This window comes from Cryptomeria japonica, chromosome 9 (genome assembly GCF_030272615.1).
Source record: "Cryptomeria japonica chromosome 9, Sugi_1.0, whole genome shotgun sequence".
Classification (NCBI taxonomy): Eukaryota; Viridiplantae; Streptophyta; class Pinopsida; order Cupressales; family Cupressaceae; genus Cryptomeria; species Cryptomeria japonica.
Genome location: NC_081413.1, coordinates 118,369,585 through 118,391,229, shown reverse-complemented (window position 1 = coordinate 118,391,229; position 21,645 = coordinate 118,369,585). Strand labels below are relative to the sequence as shown.

Below are 21,645 nucleotides of genomic sequence, written 5' to 3'. Positions count from 1 at the left end.
TAATTTATATAGATATCCTTGTCTATAACCTATGGTTTGAGCCTTCTTAATAGTAGAGTTCTTTGGCCATGCCAACACTTTACTATCCATGAAGGTAACCCTATATCCATTGTCTTCAAGTGCATATATGGAAACCAAGTTCCTCTTCATACCTGGTACAAACAATACTCCGGTGAGTTGAATAGAGATACTGGACTTCAATTTGATGATACATGTTCCAACACCTCTGACTGGATGTGTAGAATCATCTCCAATTGTCACTTCCTCATCAATTTCTTCTACCATGGAGTCTAAGAGTTCCCTGAACCCAGTGATGTGTCTTGATGATCCACTATCTATAACCCAAGTGTTAGATTTATTTGATACTTGGTTTGAAAGTGCAGAGTAGAATACATATTTCTCGATTCATGCTCTGTCGTAGACTTTCCTACTTTGGCAAGTGATGCTTGTTGCTTTGTTCTATCAAGACATCTGACTGCATAGTGCCCATACTGATCGCATCTAAAACATTGGATTTGTGAAACATCTTTCTTGGATGAACCCTTCCCATGGTGACTTTTCCTCTTCTTGAAGTGCTTCTTCTTTCCTTTCTTGTGAGAATTAGCATTCAAGACATGGAGATCTTCATCTACGTTCTTCTGATTGAATCCTTTCTTTGTTTGTCTCGATTCCTCTTGAAGGCAGTCTGATCTTAGCCGGTCGAACTTTGGAAATTTAGACCTTGCACTAATGCCTTGAACAAATGTCTCCTAGGAATTTGGTAGACCATCTAAGGCAATAAGTGTTAGCTCCTTACTTTCAATCTAGTATCCAAGTGTTGATAGCTGATCCCTTAGTGCAGATATTCTCATAAAGTATGTGTTGATAGATTCTCCTTTGTTCATACTTATATGATTGATTTCTCTCTTTAGAGCCAAGGTCTTGCTGGAATTATTTATTTCGTATGTGCTTTCCAGTGACTTAAACATATGATATGCGGTCTCATGTTTTGTCAAGATTGGCACGATATGATCTCTAACTCCATCAACTATGATTTTCATGGCCTTTTCATTTCCTTCAATCCATGTCGTCTTCTCGGGATCATTCTCCGGTTCTGCTTTATTTTCTTTCACAAATGACTCAACATTATTCTCTTTGAATATCATCATAATCCTGAACTTCCATGATAAGAAGTTATTTCCTCCTAGCCTATCTTCGAATCTGATTACACTCGTCGTAGAGGAATGTGATGTACTTAGATTTAAATCTAAATATCTCAAGTTCGATCGCTGCTTGGATCTGCAATGTCCCTACTAGTTAGAGATCATTGTCTTGCAAAACAAACTGTTAGAATGCAACAAATATATATAACTAATCTAATTTGCAATTACATTTGAATTACTTAATTAAAACTAATCTCAATTCTTATTTAAAAAAAAGGATACGAGTGCAGTACTGGGACATGTCCTTAGGCGGTTGGAATGCTCGCCTTCTTGGAACCCATCTTGGTTCCAAGCCATACCAAGAAATCGAGGGATAATTCGATTCCTGTCTTGGATGTAACATCTTACATCCAAGCCTACCAAGGAAGACCATCATATATGATCAATTCCTTGCCTTGGATGATGCATCTTATCATCCAAGTCTACCAGAGAGGATTGGCCAGATCCGTCTCTTCTTGGGTGAGCTTTTGACACCCAATCCATAACATATATGCATATCCATACTCAGTATATACTGCCTACCAGGGATTATCATAATCCCTGAATTAGGCTAAGAGAATTTCCTCCCAATAGCCTCCATCATATAGCCACATTATTCATATAACATCCTACAATTCATTATCATTTTTAAATTCATAAATTAAGCCTACATTTACATGATCCTACATACATATAAATATTCTGCATACATACCTATATTCATTGCTACATACACATGAGATAATATCACTATCCTACTATAGTTTTGTTAAAGGAATTGGTATGTATTTATGTATGACAGACTATTTAGTAATATATGTGTGTGTGTGTGGCACACACGTCCACACACATATATATGCCCCTGTGGCTAGTAAATAACGCTTACCTGTTCGCAGTCCGCAGCCCACAGTAGCAGTTTGCAGTCCGCAATTGTTGTTTGCAGTTCGCAATCCGCAGTTGCAGTTTGCAGACCTCACCTCTTCGTCACCTCCTCTCCACTCCCTTGTCGTGGTCACCATCCTTATACCCTGTGGAGGGGAAGGGTTGCGTCCCTTCCGTGGGAAGTGGTGGGACGGTAGTCGCAGCCCCCTTGCCGTGGTCGCCATCCTTATACCCTGTGGAGGGGAAGGGTTGCGTCCCTTCCGCGGAAAAGGGTGTGATGGTGGTCGCAGCCCAGCCTACGACTACCATCCCACCACTTCCCGCGGGGGGGGTGTATTTGCAGTCCCTTAATCATATTAATTGCATTTACTTTATTCACTTAACAATTCATTTCTTCATTATTAAATATATTTAACATGGTTTAATCAATTATTTATAATAACCACTTCCCGCCGTGGTCGCCATCCTTATACCCTGTGGAGGGGAAGGGTTGCGTCCCTTCCGTGGGAAAGGGTGTGATGGTGGTTGCAGCCTAGGCTGCGACAACCATCCCACCACTTCCCGCGGGGGGGGGTGTATTCACAGTCCCTTAATCATATTAATTGCATTTACTTTATTCACTTAACAATTCATTTCTTCATTATTAAATATATTTAACATGGTTTAATCAATTATTTATAATAACCTTATTTAATATATTAATAATATTTAATGATTTCTTTCTTAGCAATATATTAACATTATTTTAATAATTGCTCCTTTATATTATATATTTCTACTAGACCCCATAATATATGCTATTATTATTATTGGTGTGTTTGATAAAATGTACATTAGATGATACAGTAGGGGTCATCACAGGATCCTCCTTAACCTGGCTCTGATACCATGTTGAGACATGGACCAGCTAGGACTCGAACCTAGGACCTTCCATATGCTGCTGGAGTGCTCTACCACTGAGCTACTGGCCCCTCTTGGACCAGTCCATCGTCAATCCGGGTGTGGCTTATTTCCAACACCAACACCCCCCCTTAAGACACACCTCTCGTGTGCTTGGGGCTCCTAGCCTGGACCTGGCTCTGATACCATGTAAATGCAGATCGTACTCCTCTCAGATTTGATAGTTGATAGATTGTAATTAATATTTCTGAATATATGTGATTCATGATTCTAATGAAGACTGTGTTTTGCAGGTCCAAACAAGCCTGAGAATGTTCAATTTTAATTGCTCAATATTGCCTTATCGGGTCTGCATATATACTTGTATCGGGGGGGGATGTCTTGAGTGGACGTCTCCACAAAGTGGAGGCATGTCCGCTCAAGACGTGCCTCCTCATCGATGGCACTTAAACAATATTATGAATACCGTTTTATGAACGGTCACTTACTATTAGTTAAGTAGTCACTAACATATGTTTAATATGCTGATAAGAAAGGTATTCAACGTATATACAATATAAGCAATGTTGATCGTTCATTAATCGATCAATAATGAAATCAATATGATATTAATTCATGCAAATCGAAAGCATTCTTTATTCGATCATGATAATTAATAGTGAGGTGGTAAACTGAAATATTTCATTGTTGATTCTTTATCTGTCGATTTTATAATTTTAACAATGGCGAAACGATCCTGCCATAGCAAAAACCCTGCTATTTATTTGATTATCATTTTACCAGTAAATTATGTTTTCTTGATTTTTTGCTTGTTATATGTTGTTTAGCTTCTAGGTTAAAATTTCTCTGCGATGCCTTCATTCGCTTATTCATATTCCAGATGATGATTTGTTTACAGAAAGCAACCAAAAACTCACTCGCGAGTTTAGCTGGGCTGAACCAAAACCTAGTTTGACATGGCAAAACAATCCTTCCATAGCGAAAACCCTGCTATTTATTTGATTATTATTTTACCAGTAAATTAGGTTTTCTTGATTTGCTGCTTGTTATATGTTGTTTGGCTTCCAGGTTAAAATTTCTCTGCGATGCCTTCATTCGCTTATTCATATTCCAGAAGTGAAAGCGATCTTAACTACTCTTGTCCACTGGCCTCTATGTTGAGATTTTATCATTGATGTCAAAAGGACCTGCTTATGTCTAACAAGTATGGGCAAGACTTCTAAGCATAATCAATGTTGAAGAACAAATGATGTATGTCTTGATCAAGGCCAAAGGCCCACTAATTCCTGAAAAACTCAAGAATGAGGCAAAGTTGAAACATGGCCAATGAACAGATCTTATATGAATGAAATGGGAAAAATCCAAGATCATGTGTACCACATCAATTCTTCAGGCAGCGATATTGAACACTTGTGGACATACAGCAGTCTAAACATGATAAGCAGCATTAGTATTATGTCATTAATACAGCAGTATTAAGGAAACTACATGTTAGCAACGTCAGCACATAGGAAGATTGACTCAGCATCAAGTAGTGTTTCCAACGATTCAATGTAACAAACATGGATATGGTAAAAACGAAAAAGTTTAATAAAAGGTTTGTATCAATTTGTGTTAAAGTCAAAAGATACGATCCTAAGTAAATTTGTTTTTATTTGTTAATGACTCTAAAATACGATTCATGAAAAGGTTTATTATAAAATAAACAAAGAGATATATGAAAGGAAAAGACCGGTGGAAAAAGGGTATAAATAAGAATTGAAATGAAGATTGATAGTTTGTGATGATGCGGTGTATAAAAAAAGGGGTTGAGTATACCACGATCAGGTCCCTGATCTGATATAAATATCAGACTGTTGAAAAGGATTTAAGGAAGGACCAGTAATGAGAATACAGCGGATATAAAGGAAACTTTGATGCTGGTTGTAGAAAATTGTTTGTAATATTTCTGAGTGAAAAAATATAGCAGCATTCTAAACATAGATTTCTGCAGAATTGAGTGAAGTAATATATGAATTTGACAAGGAAGACATAACTCTTGTAAACACTATTGAATGAAGGGTTGGTGCCTCAATCAATTGTAAAAATAATACATTTACATAATAATATATTTAGAGTTTTTATATTTACATTGTGTACATGTGTTCTTTGGACTGGTATCGTTAATAAAGTTGAATTCCAGTGTAGCCGAGAACTCCTTTGTCCCTCCCTGGGCACGCGTATCCCCATATCCAAAACAGATACGTATGCGATATGGCCTGGATACAAGTCAGATACTATACCCACATGTGACCAAAAAACCTTGATTTTCCAACCATGCCAGATACTATGTGATTTGATTTTTTTAAAGTGAGGTAAATCTTCCTAATTTAAAAAAAAATCATTCATGTAATTTAGAAAAAAAAATTGCTATAAACAAAACCTACACCAAATGAGAAAGACAAATGAAATGTTTTTCTATTTCAGTGATCCATTTTTTGGGGTTATCTTCCAACACAAATCTACTATTTTTGCATATTGTAAATTGTTAAATTAACTTATAATTATTTATGTAGCAGTTATGTGTCTATATTGCTTTTGAAGTGATGAAAATTTCCTCTGATAACTTAGAAAATTGTGTTAAATATATGTGTGTATTTTTTATGAATGTCGTATCCAGCAGTATCAATATTGGGGGTCTTAAAAAATGGCCGAATCCATATCCGATACTGTATCCGTATTTGTATCCATGTCTGTGTCCATGCAACTTTGTTGAATTCTGAAAAAGTGTGTTATACTGACTCACCCTCCCCCTCTCAGTATAACTGTGGGACCAACACTTTAACCCTCCATAATGCTCCATAATAAACTGAATTCATTATCTCTGATGGCCAACTTATTTGGTGATTGAGTTAAATATAAACTTGCCTAGGGCCAGCTCCCTTGAAAAAAATAGAAAAAGGTCATGTATTTAAGAGTGGGAGGTGCGGTTACTTCTAGGAAAGAGCAGAGAAGAAATAATTAACTGCAACTAGGGTTAATGAGCAGATCTACTAAAGCAGCAATTATAAAGACCGATAGAAGATATCAATTTAGATTAACTGCGATTGACAACCATGAGGTGGCGATCAAGGTAAAGAACAATAATACATCATCAACTGAAATAATTAGTGTGCAAACAGAACAGGATCAAAGAGGAACCCAGCAATTAGGATGAGTCAAAGATGTTTAAGCAACAAATGAATTATATAAAGTTATAAACCAAACCTCAGCGATCTGCCTTAGTAAGGCATGTGTGAAGGATGTTAAGGAATAATGTCATTAAAACTAACAAACCGCAAGGAAGAGGCATGAGTGAAGGTGTGTCTCTTCCAAACGGGTTGCAACCAGTTAAAGGACACCATCTTTCATGTACCTCAAAGGATATAAAAGGGAGATCCTCGTTGAAGGGAAAGGGGGGACAGCAGACAATAGGAAGACAATCAAATAAGAAAATCTACCAATGGGATATATCACAGGATAGGGTATCAAGGATAACAGAAATCAGACCAAGACAGCACTAGAGAAAACATAAACATAATATTAACACAGACATGAATGTATACTGTAAGCAGATTTGAAGGTAGAATCTGCAGATTAAAGAAGACATGAAGTGAACCCAGGGAGGCTCAATGAAATGGAAATAAAAGAGCATCTGGTCTGTAATACGGAATAGAATGATAAAAGAATTCAGATCTGAATGCATAATAGATTATAGTGACAATTCCTTAAAGCTTCATCCAAACTGTCATCCTATTATGGAGGGGAGATGTGGGCATATAAGGAAAGCAAGTAGCCGGGTGTTCCATTCAAGTTAAGTTAGGAGGCCAAATGACGGATGCACTTCCATGCCCCTGAACTTGATGAATAGGCTCAAGTCCCCTTCTATGATCTCCCATGGGCTCCATAGCGTGGATGAGTTGTTGGGTTAAGCCTCGAAAGAATCCCACATGTAATGATGATTAAGATATTGTCCCTCATCCTATTGGAATGATTAATTTTATATCTAACATGATTGAGGGGTCTCCTTCGGGATCTAATTGGTAAATGGTATCTCTATTTCATTCCTTACTTTACTCGGGATTGTGCTTTTCAGGCAAAAAACTAGGACATTGGAAGAGGGAACATTACAGTGTGTACACTAGGTTTCTAAATCATCAAATAATCTACTCGATCCTCTTTCCTCAAATTCAACATGTGTAAAATGAATCTAGGTTTTAATGCTAAGCAGTTTCTCATGTATATTATATCTGAGTTGTAGCTGATGACAACATGACATTCTTTTTAGGTTCTTTCAAAATTCTGTGATCAAAATAGAAGACATGGAGATATGATCTGAAAGTTGTATTTTATCTGCTATAGCATGTTTTAAAGATGCACCACACTTATCAATTTCGGTGTGTTCATCCTCCTATATGTCTTCCCACATGGGAAGACACATCTCTTCCCTACGTACCTCTCACCACAGTATATAAACTAATCACCGTTTACTTACCCGATCGGAAGGAGTGCGACATGTTTGAGAATCGCTTTACCACCCAATACCATGAACGGTGTAACCGTTGGTCAAACGCGATAAGTTAACTTTGGTTTTATTTATCATTAGTTAACGTTAACATATTAGTATATGTAATCAAATTAATATATATATATCGGAAGCATGAAATAGTACGACCGACGTTACAAAATTAACACTCCCTCTTAACTAGGGAGGACACATTTCATGTTAGAGAAAACATCACAATTCATCCATTGATTGTGAAGAGAGGAGATATCACACCATAGTGATATTCAGAGATATGGTTCAACAATGAATATCAAGTCTCATGATACTCACCATAACTCATAGTTATCAAGTAAGGTATGTGCACTGGCATCAAGTCACATGATGCCTACCATACTAATAACGATTTCATGGCATGTCCACGAATATGATGTTCATAATATTCACCATGAAGATCTCTATCATATTTATGGTTTATTTAATGATATCAACCAACAAATATCTACCATAATGTCTTAGAGATATATATACTATCATGACATGTCCATAGATATCAAGTCACATGATATCCATCAAGATAGTTAAATTGATAATTATAAAATTGTCACCTTACAATATCAATTTGAAACAAGTGTTCATTATTGAAAAGTCGTCACCCTTCAATAATGTTCATAGAAGGCCCATGCAGTCATGGAGTCACACACATGACAAATAAAAGAGTTTACACACTAAACATCTTTAAATATATTAATCTATCAGAATAAATGAGACTATCTCTAAAAATTAAATAACATTTTCAACCATACCAAGTTTATCTCTAAAGTGTTCAATCTTGATACTGGAGAGAGGCTTGGTAAGAATGTCTGCAATCTGATCACCTGTACTAATATAATTCAGTCGGATCACATTCCTTTCCACCATATCTCGAACATAGTGATAAGGAATCTCAATGTGTATAGACCTGTCATGAAATATTGGATCCATTGAAAGCTTGATGCAACTCTGATTGTCACAGTAGATGATAGTAGGATTTAAGGGCTGACCAAACAGTCCTACATGCAATTTTTGGAGCCATACAACTTCTCTTGCTCCCATGGAGGCTGCAATGTATTCAGCTTCTGTAGAACTCTGAGCAACTGAAGACTATTTTCTACATATCCATGAGATCATTCCTGATCCTAAACTGAACCAACATCCTGATGTGCTTTTCCTGTCAACTATGCTTCCAGCCCAATCAGAATCAGTGAATCCATGTAGGTCAAGTTCTACATGTTCATATTTCAAACCAAAACCAATAGTTCCTCGAAGATATCTCAGAATATGCTTTGCAAGAACAAGATGTATTTCCCTGGGTTCACACATGAACTGACTTAGTGCATTTACAGCATAACATATATCAACTCTTGTGTTTACCAAATACATCAGAGATCCAATAATCTGTCTGTAGAGTGTAGGATCTGCAAACTCTGATTTTGCAGCTGTTTCCTTTAGCTTGTGCAGATTTGTCTCCATAGGTGTGGTCATGGATCTACAATCCAACATTCTAAATCTCTTGAGTATATCAATGGTGAATTTTCCTTGATTAAGGATTATACCATCCGCTTGCTGCCAAACTTCCAATCCAAGGAAGTAGTGAAGAATTCCTAAATCTTTCATATCAAACTCAGAGGCTAATTCTTTCTTACATCGAGAAATACAATTATCCTCTCCTGTGATTAGTAGATCATCAACATAAAGAATAAGAATTAATAATTCACCATTGATTACCTTGTAGTAGAGATTTGGATCTGCTTCATTCTTGAAAAACCCTAATTCCAAGCAATAGTGATCAATTCTTTCATAACATGCTTTGGGGACCTGTTTCAATCCATAAAGAGCTTTCTTTAATCTGCAGACATGTGATTCAACCTTATGAATCACAAAACCTTCTGGTTGCTCCAAATAAACTTCTTCTTCAATCTTACCATTCAGAAAAGCAGTCTTGACATCCATTTGATGGACTTCCCATCCTTTAGATGTTGCAATAGCCAAAACTGCTCGGACAGAAGTGTATCTAGTAACAGGAGCAAATGTCTCTTCATAGTCAATACCTTCTTTCTGTAAGAAACCTCTGGCAACAAACCTTGCTTTGTGCTTCTCAATGCTACCATCTGCTGCATGTTTGATTTTGAAGAGCCATTTAGAAGATACCACAGATTTGCCTTTAGGCCTAGGCACAATATCCCAGACATCATTTTTCAGAATTGACTGATACTCTTCTGACATAGCATCTTTCCAAACTTGATGCTTGAGCGCATCTCCAACACAGGAAGGTTCTGCATCAATGATCTCACTCATCAAGGCAGTATAACTAGAAAATAGGTTAGGTCTCTTACTTTCTTTGAAGGCCCCCTTTGGAGCAACATAATTTTCAGCTTCTTGAAGCATCTTTTTAGCCCAAAGTGGTCTCTTCCTAGTTTTGGGATAATTTTCTTCTAAAGGTAAGCCTTGAACTTCATGCTCAGCATCTTCAGGGGTCTCCCTCTGAATCTCAAGGGTGGAATCCTCATCCAAGCTTGTAGGAGGATCTTGGTGTTCTAATTCATTAGAGCTTCTAAACCTCCTTAATGCTATGTCTTCCTCAATGATGACATCTCTGCTAAGTTCAATTTGTCTTTGACTAGATATGTATATTTTGTAGGCTTTAGAGGTTTCACTGTACCCAACAAACACTCCTTTCTTTCCAGAAGGTTCTAAGTTTGACCTCTTTTCTTTGGGGACATGAATTTAGACTGGACACCCAAAGATCCGGAAATGACTTATGTTAGGTTTGTTGCCAATAAAGGCTTCTTCAGGGGTTTTATTGTCAAGAAGAGAATGAGGACATCTATTTTGAATGTACACAACTATCCTAGATGCTTCAGCCCAAAATGAGGTTTCTCTATTTTGGTCAAACAACATAGCCCTAGCAGCTTCTACTATAGTCCTATTCTTTCTTTCAGCTACCCCATTTTGTTGTGGGTTATAAGGTACAGTTAACTCCCTCTTAATCCCAGCATTTATACAATAATCTTTAAACATATCAGAAGTGTATTCCCCCCCATTGTCTGTTCTTAAGGTTATGATTTTCTTACCTGCCATATTTTCTACAAGAGCTTTGAATTCCTTAAATTTAGAAAGGATTTCTTCAGACTCTTTGTACCTCAAAAAATATATCCAGGTCTTCCTAGAATAATCATCTACAAATATTACATAATATAAAAATCCCTCTAATGAGGGTACAGACATGGGTCCACATAAATCAAAATGAACTAATTCTGATACATTTTTGGATTTACTGTTGCTAGAATTAAAAGACCCTTTAGTATTCTTTCCCAAGGCACACCCTTTGCAGGCTCCTTCAAATTTTTGACTTAGCTTGGGTAAGCCGATCACCATCTTCTCTATCCTAGGTAGGGCATGGAAATGAAGGTGCCCTAATCTTCGGTGCCAAAGTTCATTCGAATCTGGAGTCTCATGAATCAAGGCTAGAGGTGGAGTGGTGCAAAGTCTGTAGAGGCTCCCTTGTCTTACTCCAATGGTGTGGGCTTTCTTGACGGTGGAGTTCTTTGGCCAAGCAAGTACCTTTCCTTCCATAAAGGTTAATCTGTAACCCTTATCTTCAAGTACAGAAACTGAGACAAGGTTTCTCTTTATACCCGGTACAAATAGAACTCCAATCAGCTGTAGGGATATGCCTGACTTTAAGTTGATATTGCAGGTTCCTATTCCCATAACTGGATAATTTGAGTCATCACCAATTGTCACTTCTTCATTTGAACTTTCCACAAGTGTATCTAGGTGCTCACGAAATCCAGTGATGTGTCGAGATGCTCCACTGTCAATCACCCATGTGTTGAAACTGGAGGTGACTTCACTAGAGAGGGCTGAGTAGAAAACTAGCTTCTCGGAATTACTCCCTTTCTTAATTTCTGCCATTGAAGCTTGTTGTTTGATCCTGTCTAGACACTTCATTGCATAGTGCCCATATTGGTCACATCTGAAACATTGTACTTCAGAAATGTCTCTCTTCTTCTTTGAAGACCTCTTCCCATTTGAGTTGTTGTCCCTCTTTCTCTTAAAGTTCTTCTTTCCTTTCTTGTGGGAATTAGAGTTTAGAACTTGAATGTCTTCATTACCATTGTTTTTTTTTATTCCTCTTGTGACAAGCCGAGATTCCTCTTGAATGCAATCAGTTTTCAATCTATCAAACTTAGGAAATTTAGAACGAGCACTGATTCCTTAAATGAACGATTCCCATGAGGTAGGAAGTCCATTTAGGGCCATCATAGCAAGTTCTTTGTTGTCTACTAGATGTCCGATAGTGGATAGTTGATCCCTAAGCTCAGTGATCCTCAAGAAATAGGATGTAACTATTTCTCCTTTATTCATCCTTATATGTTGTAGTTGATTCTTTAGGGTGAGAGCCCTGCTAGTGTTGTTGATTTCATAAATGTCAGCTAGTGCTTTGAACATCTGAAAGGCCGTCTCATATTTAGAAATAACTGGTACAATGTGGTCTCTTATTGAATCCACAATTATCTCAAGGGCCTTCTCACTGTCCTTGCTCCACTGAATTTTCTCTGTATCATCAGAGGGTTCAGGATTTTCACTTTTGACACTTTAGTCAGTTTTATTTTCTTTCAAAACAAGCATGATCCTGAATTTCCAAGATACAAAATTTGATGCTCCATCTAATCTATCTTCAAACCTAACTCCGGTTGCCATTAGGATTGTGGGAATGTGATCTTAGTAAGAGCCTGGTGAAAGTTTATGAGATCGTTACAGAATTTTAATATGATCTTCCTTAACTTCGCTTTGATACCATGTTAAGTTCTTTCAAAATTCTATGATCAAAATAGAAGACATGGAGATATGATCTGAAAGTTGTATTTTATCTGCTATAGCGTGTTTTAAAGATGCACCACACTTATCAATTTCGGTGTGTTCATCCTCCTCAATGTAAGCATGCTATATAAGTGGATGAGGGGTTACGTAGTGAAGAGATATGTCTTCCCACGTGGGAAGACACATCTCTTCCCTACGTACCTCTCACCACAATATATAAACTAATCACCATTTACTTACCCGATCGGAAGGAGTGCGACATGTTTGAGAATCGCTTTACCACCCGATACCATGAACGGTGTAACCGTTGGTCAAACGCGATAAGTTAACTTTGGTTTTATTTATCATTAGTTAACGTTAACATATTAATATATGTAATCAAATTAATATATATATATCGGAAGCATGAAATAGTACAACCGACGTTACAAAATTAACAATTCTGACTACAACAAGAATATCCAAGTGGGAAATGTGCACCTATATATGTTTGTGTGTCAATGTGTGTTTGAGTATTTCAATGTGTTTATCTATGCCTATTTCTGTGTTTGAATGTGTCTGGGTGGCTCATGCTGCATTCACACGTGTGCCCATGTGTCTATTTGTAAATCTGTGTCAGAATGTGCACATCAAGAATCATAAACTAAAAAGAGAGCAGTTACTGTGAAAAAGAAAATTTTCAAATGCTCACATTATACTCTATAAGTTTATAGTATAACTATATACATATGGTAATTATTCTAATATGCTTGTATTGATATCAAGAAGTTTACTCAATGATCAGTTCCTCAAACAAATGTAGGACATATAGATTTGTAATTGATTTAAAACCCATCAGCAGCTGCCGTTTCTTTAACCATATTTCTGCAATACAGGAAGTGAAAATACATAGGAGGCAGAAATCTAGTATAGCTTCTCCAGCATAAAGGAAAATAATACTCTGGATTTCAATTTTTAGTTCCATTCCCTTATAGGTCAACAATTGAAACTTCAAATTAAATCTCAAGCATAAAGGAAATAAAACATGGAAAAGTAAGATTCTAGTTCCGTTTCCCTGTTCCTATGAACATTAATGTTTTCTCAAATACTCAAAATGTCCTTTTTCCTGCATGAAATCGCAGTCAAAACTTTGTTTCAACAGAGCAGACAATAAGTAATAGCAGAACATACAGGCACAAGAGTCTCCGGCATTCCAAGGACAGCAGCCACAAATATGCACACTACTTCCCCAATGTTTGAAGAGATCATATACCGGATGAACTGTTTTGTGTTATTGTATATGGCTCGCCCCTCTGCGACAGCCTGCTTTCAACAATAAATAGTGAAGAAGCAATTTATGGGAACTGCTTAACAATGCTCTTATCTTTAAATTAATACCAAATTAAGAGAACTCACAAAAGACTTTTAAATAATTCAAATAATCTTAGAGTTACCACAAAAGAAAATATTTTTTACTTACTGCAACAATTGAGGCAAAGTTATCATCAGTCAACACCATATCAGAAGCACTCTGCACAGATTGCAACAAAATAAAAACAAGATAATATTAGATTACCCTAATAAAGATATTTAGAGATACCTTTCCATTCATAAGAACTTCATTGAATTTCTGACAAGACAGCAATTAACTTCTCAAAATTCAACATTAATTACATAAATCAAACTAAATTGCCATCAGTAAATGTTTGGCATTAATTAACTTCTTTTCTAGGTTTGACAGTAAATGTTTGCATGGCACTGATCTTTCTAGATTTTCAATATACTTCTGACTTAAACTAAATTGATTAGGAGACAACTCTATTCTTAGCTCTTTCCTTAACATAAATCAAATCTGTGATGTTCCATAATTTTAAATAATCTATCAATTATTAATGAATAAATTGCCAATCCAGCATACTAGACAATTAATTCTATCATAATAGATAATTAATTTTATCATCAATAATTTTTAATGCAAAGTTCAATCCTTGTTACTACTCCAGTTTTAAGGAAGAAGGAGATGACTATGTTGCCAAGCGCTTAGATACCAAACTCAATATGCTCCCTCAAAGTTTACGGATCCAACCCCTTACCCTATCTTGGGACTATGCCCTCAAAGCTTGTTGCTGTTTACAATCGTTCCATGGTATGGATCGCTGCTTATTAACAATTGACAATAATCACTGCTTAGCCATAATTATCCTTGTATGGAATTGTCTATCATGGGCTTCAGTTTGTCTCAATTAATTAGTAATAATCGTAAGCGTTGTTTTATACAAATCATTGCCAAACATATTGTCTTTGATAATTGCTGCTAGTAACATTATCCATAGCTGTTCATAACATGCATCCTTGCCTTTATCAATAATCGATGCTAGTAACATTAACTTACTATCGAACAGAAAGAGTTACAGTAAAGGTAGATAACCTCTTCTATATACTACATTATATATTAGTGTCTACCAATCATTGACAACACATCTAATTTCTTCATGTATGATCCTTAGAATTATTATCTCAATTTTGTCTCTCCAAAGACTTCACAAAATTGGAGTACTTGGTTGCTCTGATATGAAGAGGATGGGGATATCACAATTAGGGTTTCAAACGCGAGACATGGCAATTAATTTGTCCCTAGGTTGTTGTATGGTACTACAAGAAATTTGAAAATTGTTTACTTTAATCACTTTACGAGGGGGTCATACCATAGGAAAAATTAGGCTTTTATTTGTGTGCTCTTTTTTTTTCTTTTCTATCTAGTTTAAAAGGCTTGCATTTCATCATTATTCATTTTCATTTTCTTCTTATGGGACCCACCTATCATTTCCTCTTTGACTTCAATATTTTGGTTTTTCTATCTAACCTAATGTATAAGAGTTTTCATTTCATTACTTTCCTATATGACCTATTGAATGAAATTTTTCCCTGTTCCATAAATTTCTTGTGAAGATTCCTCTAATCTAACTTCGATGTCATAGAGAAATATGCAACATGTGTAGGGTCCTTTGTAACATTTGTTAAGTCAAGTATCTATATGCTCCAAATCTAATAATTTTTCAATTATTAATTTGGGACATTACCTATTTAAATTTTGGAATCTTCAATGAAGTTTGTTGCCTCCAGTAGAACATCAAGATTAACCATATTTAGAATTTTCATCTTTTACTAACCTTTTACTTCGTTGGGTGTATATGAATCATCCAAATTTTCTAAATCATACATGTGTTGCTCTTTGTTGATCTCCCTTGCTTTAATAAAATTGTGATTTACGGGAGATACTTCATAGTCCTTAATTTGCAAGAGAAACAGACCACAAAGAGACTTTGTTTCATGTTCCAAACACAACTACAATTCCAAAAATCCCTAGTCATTCAACTCCATCTCACTCTAATCATACTTCTCTATCCAATACTTTTCTTTGGACTCTAAATCTGACAAAGTTGTTTCCTCACCTACTGCTTAGTTCTTCAAATCAATTATGTATTTTCAACCCTTGTTTTCAATCAAAAGAGTGTTCTTTCTCTAGTTGTAATGAACTTTGGCTACTACTAACCAACCCCAAGCCAACAACGCATTGTACACTTTCCTCTATAATGTTATGACCACAAAATTCAATATGAGTTCCCATTAGTACTTTTTGGGCCATTAAAAGCTTAAAACTCCAAGAAACTTGATTTCTTCTTGATCTGTACCCCCTAGTTGAGAAGTTGGGGACCAAATGCTTGGCTTGCCCCAAAATTTTCCAAGTGTATTCTTGAAATACATTCACACTAGACCAGCCATCACTAGTTGTATTTGTAAGATTTCTTCCACAAATCTTTATGTGCATCGCCATTGGTTTCTTTGACATGTTAACCATTGGTAAAATAAGATCAATGACTTGTTCTCCGATCAATGATGGTTCGGTTATGAGATTATCTTTAGATTCTAAATGGGCCATAAAGTTCAGATATTACTTTGTAATAAATCTAGTATTTTCATTGCTACAATAGTTTGAAGTGCTTGCATTGCAATATTTTTTGAATTGCGATTGATTTGTTGCTATACTTTCCTTTGCTTTTAATTTTTGGCATTCCTTATCCATAGCATACCCTACCCCAACTTTTGCTTCATTAATTCTTTATTTTTCTATACATGGGTCTAGGTACACAACCTTCTTTATTTGGACTCAAGTAATGACCAACACTTTGTTATTTGTCTCTACATCAATCATGTTGATGTTAGCCTTTTTCTTTGGACATCCGATGTCTTCATAGTCTGAGTCCACACAATTTGCATAGTAATCCTATTTTGTTCTAGTTTCTATGGCAATCTCTTGCAAAATATCCCCACTCATCAACTTGCTGACATTGTATAATGGGATGACCTCAATAGCTACCTAAAGATGAATTCATGCTATCCTGTGGCTTCGATAGAGAGCTTGGTGGATTGAACTGCTCTCCTCATGTGAAAAGAACTTGCAAGCTTCTACTCTTTAGATTGTAGAAGAACTCTTTTATTGAATGACCTAAAAACCTAAAACCTAACAAATGTTACAAAACAATTTCTTGGGACAATTGGTTTTGATGTGACTTTCACTTTTGCAATTAGTGCACCAAAATTCTTTGGTATCCTAATTGGTTCCGTTCTCCACCTTCAATTCCTTCATCATTCAAAGCATATCCCTCCTTAGCGCTTGTATTGTTCTTGATTCACTATTGCTACCTCCTTTGAACTATCATCTTCATCTATTTTTCTTTTGGCTCAATACAACATTTTAACTTTGTTTTCTCTATCCGTTACCATATCATACACTTATGTGTAGGAAAAAGGTAGTTACTATTTCAATTTTTCCTTAATAAAGGAATAATGCCTTCGATAAATCATCTTTTCTTTCAACCATCAATAGGTTCTGTTCTTTGAGTCTACCATTATAAGCTCTTCCATTTTCATACTTACCTTGTAATGTGAATTTATACTACGATTTTGTAATAAGCACCCAAATTTATTTTTTTGAAATATAAAATTGAAATGAAGCTACAATGCAATGTCAATATCACTTTTTGATCATCCAGTTCCCGAGATGGGCAAGGTGAGAGCATATGGTGTATAGGACTACACCATTTAAAATGCAGCAACATTGAAAGAAACACACTAGGTAGCAAAGCCAGCCAAATCTTCACTTCTTCAATAGAGTGTGCTATGCAAGAACTAAAGGGAAAACACTTCTATGCTTATTCAGTAAAGTGTGCAGTTACATAACACAGTCACTTCTCGCTTATTCAATGGAGTGGAATCACACGACATGGTGACTTCTCACTTATAAAGTTATATCATCTAGAGTATTAAAAAGTTATATCAAATGCATTACAAATCAACATATCATAAGCAAGCTTCTGAAATAGAACTGATATTAAATTCTGATCAGAAATATATACTACTGCAAACGCAATGAATTGGTTCAAATTAATTAACCATTCATGAGAAATATGGTGCACAACATTGTAGTTTGAATACAAGGCTGATATTCTGCTTGTAACACTGATGATGGCTGCCCAAATCACTGCATACACATCTTATGACTGATACGAGACTGCTGTGACTGTAAATCCACTATAAAACATGTTTGAACAGCACTCTAAACACTCAAAAAACTCTCATTAAGCAAAACCGAGACACGCCCAACTCAATATGGACAATTAGGCTACTAAATATCAAGCATAAATGTAAACCCAATACAACAAAATAGCTTGTTAATGGACTCGAATGAACTGAAGATTGGTTTCAGATTTGATTAAAGATTTAATGATGCTGGTACAAGTAAGTACAACAGGGTATAATCATTAAGATCTACCATATAAACTGCAAATTCCACCTTCTAAATGCTCCACACGATGTTCTCTAATCTAGATGCCACCAAAGGATAAGTTTTGAGCATGCAAAAGGGGGCAGTTCATACCCCAATTCACGTGCCCCAGTCAGGCAATGGTATGGCTTATACCTGGGCCATACCATCTGCAGCAAAAGGCAATATTAATCCCCACAAACTCTTTGAACCATTAGAGGTTCAATGAAATAGGGGTGGTCAGGTCAAAAGAACAAATTCAATCTGTTTTGGTTAGCATATGAACTGAAAACCTTCAACCACAAGTTGCAAATGATCAATAGACCTGAGAAAGAAGATTATGAACCAGCAAGCGTAAAACAAACTTCATCAGATAATCTCAAGCTCCTTCGCTCCCAAAAACTTCATAACATAATTTCAAAACACATTATAATCTTTGTTACCAACAATCAACAGAAAGAAAGACTTCATTGCAACACATCTGTAACTTCTATATGAAATTATCAAGACCAACTAGAGGGGTTTACATCCTGAAAACCAATATTTTCAAGACGGTTTAGTCCTCAAGAAAATCTGAGATGAACATAGATTCTCTCAAGCTTAAGAAAATATCAAACCAAGTCTAACCTCAAAAATGAACTCTCAACCTCCTTTTCTAACATTTTGGAGGTTAAAGAATAATAAAATAACAATCTGCCTTTTTCCTCCACATATTCTTTTTTCTTTTCAAATTAAATAAACAATTTTATGAGAGCAAAAGAACCCCATGTGCCAAAGCATTCCCCTATAGGCACAACTTAAAACACTTTTCAACAAATAATTATACCCTAGTTGCCTTATTAACAATTCCTTCTTAGGAAAACTTAAAGTTATGATTATTTAATAATTAAGTATATCAGTGAAATTGTGAAAAGCATCAAAATGAGAAAAACATGAAATATTGACCATACCAATATGCCACTGGGGATTTAGGACAATGAACTGAAGCAACTTGGCAACTGTCTAAAAAAAGCATATTTCTCCAAAAAGTTCAGAGAGCTCCCCAAAGGCCGAAATTGCATTCTTGAAGCATCACGAGGCTTACCAAAACCATCTGAACTCATTGCCATAAACAAAACCATTGCTTGACCAATCTTGTGCTCTCCAAGAAATTTGGAGTTCTTCCTTACCCACCACTCAGCCTACAGGAAAACTTGGAAAATAGAATAATTGTTCACAAACCAATTATGCTTGAAAAGGGGACATTAGAGATTTTGTTGTCATCTCAAAGCAATTTGAATTCTTCTTCAAAGGCCTCCTTTCTCCCATGTATTTCTAGAGGTTGGTTCAACCTTTGTACTCCATAAATGGCTCCACTTTGCAAAGTTTCTAGAAAAGACCATAGCCAATATGCTCTACCATCTTGGCCATTTCATGTCCAGATCATTTCACAACTCCTACAATGATTTACAAGATCCTCTAAACCATTACATGTAAATTTGAGCAACTTTTACCTTTCTATAATGGTGCTTGATAACAGAATCACCATGGATTTGTTTTAATGCAAACCTAGTCCCTGGAACCTACTCATTAAGAAGTTGTATTTTGAACTACTCCTCAAGCACTCTCGACCACATGAGAATCCTCTACTCTTCCTCTAGCTTAAACATCTAGCACACTTGATCCACCTTCAAATTTTCTTTGGTGCTCTCCAACCCTTAGCCCAAGAGTTTTTGGCTCAATTTCTTCTTCTATTAACAACTCTCTATATCTGAAGGAGTCTATCACCCAACAAAGACTTCACTTGTTAGGAGGCTTTATGGATTCTTCATACCAAACTTGGTCTACAAGGTTGAACCACAATTCATCGATGGTGGAAGCTATATAGCTATTGCCTACCACTCTTAATACAATTATTTGTAGCATTTGTATTTTGACATTTGTTTTCATGACTATGACTAAGAGATCGACTTCAACTCCACCTTCGAGACAGACATTGGCTTTGGATTTGAAATATTGAAGTCTCTTCATTGACCTCTTATAGTCTTCTTCTCCACTCCTTTTGCCCTACAAGCCTTTGAGATCATTTGATCTCTTGTTCTTGACCATATTATGGTCTCTTCCCACCTTTATTAGAGTCTACAAGCATGAATATCTTATGTTGGACCCAATTTCTTTTAAGGCAACAGCATCAATTATTTTATTTTTCTTTCTAATAATTTAATACTTAAAATAATGAATATATTGAGTAGTAAAATATATACACATGAAGTTATCGTAAAAGTAGTCCAAGATGAATCCAAGGATCAAACTTCTCTCCCTAACTACACAAAGTTTATTCAAATAGCCAAAAATTGCCAAGCATAACACAACAGTCTATCAACTGACTCCTATAGCTACTTGAAATCCAGCAAACAGTTAATACATAGTCAGATACAGCCATATTAACAAAACATGGTAAGGCATTGTATGCTTACTAGAATGGGTTTATGTTGGGCTTATTTTGCAAAGGCTGTCTTTAAAGTTGAAGAGTTAAATTATCATGTTGTATGTGTGCGAATTTGTCAAGTTATCAATAAAGAAGATCTGTGTTTGACTTTGTGTTGCATCTATCATCTATCCCTTGGAGTAGCTTTGTATACTTTGCAAGATTGTTCCTTTTCAATTTCATGCTTCGTTTATTGTTGTCATTGATATTGGTTCCTTAGTTCAAATCCAATACTTATGTCAATATGAATTTGTTCATATTTGCTTTAATCAACACATTATTATTATTTGGGTTCATAAATTTAAAAACTTGTGGTGAGATAAGTACTCACAGTCTTGTGCTCCCACCTCTGAGATTAAAAAGGATAGGTCATGCAAAACTAACAATCTAGTTTATTAGTTTTAGATTTTAGGAGTAAATTAAATCAAAGAACTTCCCCAACTAATTTGAAGAGAGGATCTACTCACACATTGTTCCATTTTTTGATGTCACAAAGGTAACAAATTAAAATCCTAACAGGTCTGCCTATATTTTTGGCCAATTCAGTAACATAGGATAACTATTAGCCCCTCATGCAAATTAAGAAATATTAAGAGCAATCAAAGACAAAAATGCTAAAATTTCATTTTTCAGTTAATCTCTTCAGATACCAATCTCTAAATACTGTATTTTAAGAATGTGCCTTTGGAGATTTCCTCACATCGTAGAAATGAAATTTTCTGAATCTGATATCCACCTAAAGGTCAAGTCTTCCACATGAGAAAGATAAATTAAAGAATAAGAGTCCCACCTTTGCAACAGCAGTCCCTGATCCCATTGCTATGCCAATATCTGCCTTTTTAAGAGCAGGAGCATCATTTACTCCATCACCTGTCATTGCAACCTGCATACAAGAGAACAATTTGTAACCTCGATCATGTGTTTTAGTATTTATCTGATTAAAAAAGGTTCCATAAGATTATATTTACATGTATACCATACAAACTATCCTAAATGTCGTGCACTAAACAAGACAAGTTCTATG

General features: G+C 35.8%; 1 protein-coding gene across 2 annotated transcripts in view; it reads right to left on the bottom strand.

Annotated features, from left to right (window-relative positions):
- The window catches only part of LOC131062775 (calcium-transporting ATPase 3, endoplasmic reticulum-type), a 310,592-nt gene that overhangs the window by 77,018 nt on the left and 211,929 nt on the right, over window positions 1-21,645 (bottom strand). For both annotated transcript variants that reach the window (XM_057996504.2, XM_057996505.2), the window contains 3 exons: window positions 21,412-21,504; window positions 13,811-13,861; window positions 13,522-13,653 (listed from right to left, as the gene is read on the bottom strand). In XM_057996504.2, the coding sequence (XP_057852487.1) occupies window positions 13,522-13,653; window positions 13,811-13,861; window positions 21,412-21,504 (276 nt within the window). The remainder of the gene's footprint in view (window positions 1-13,521; window positions 13,654-13,810; window positions 13,862-21,411; window positions 21,505-21,645) is intronic.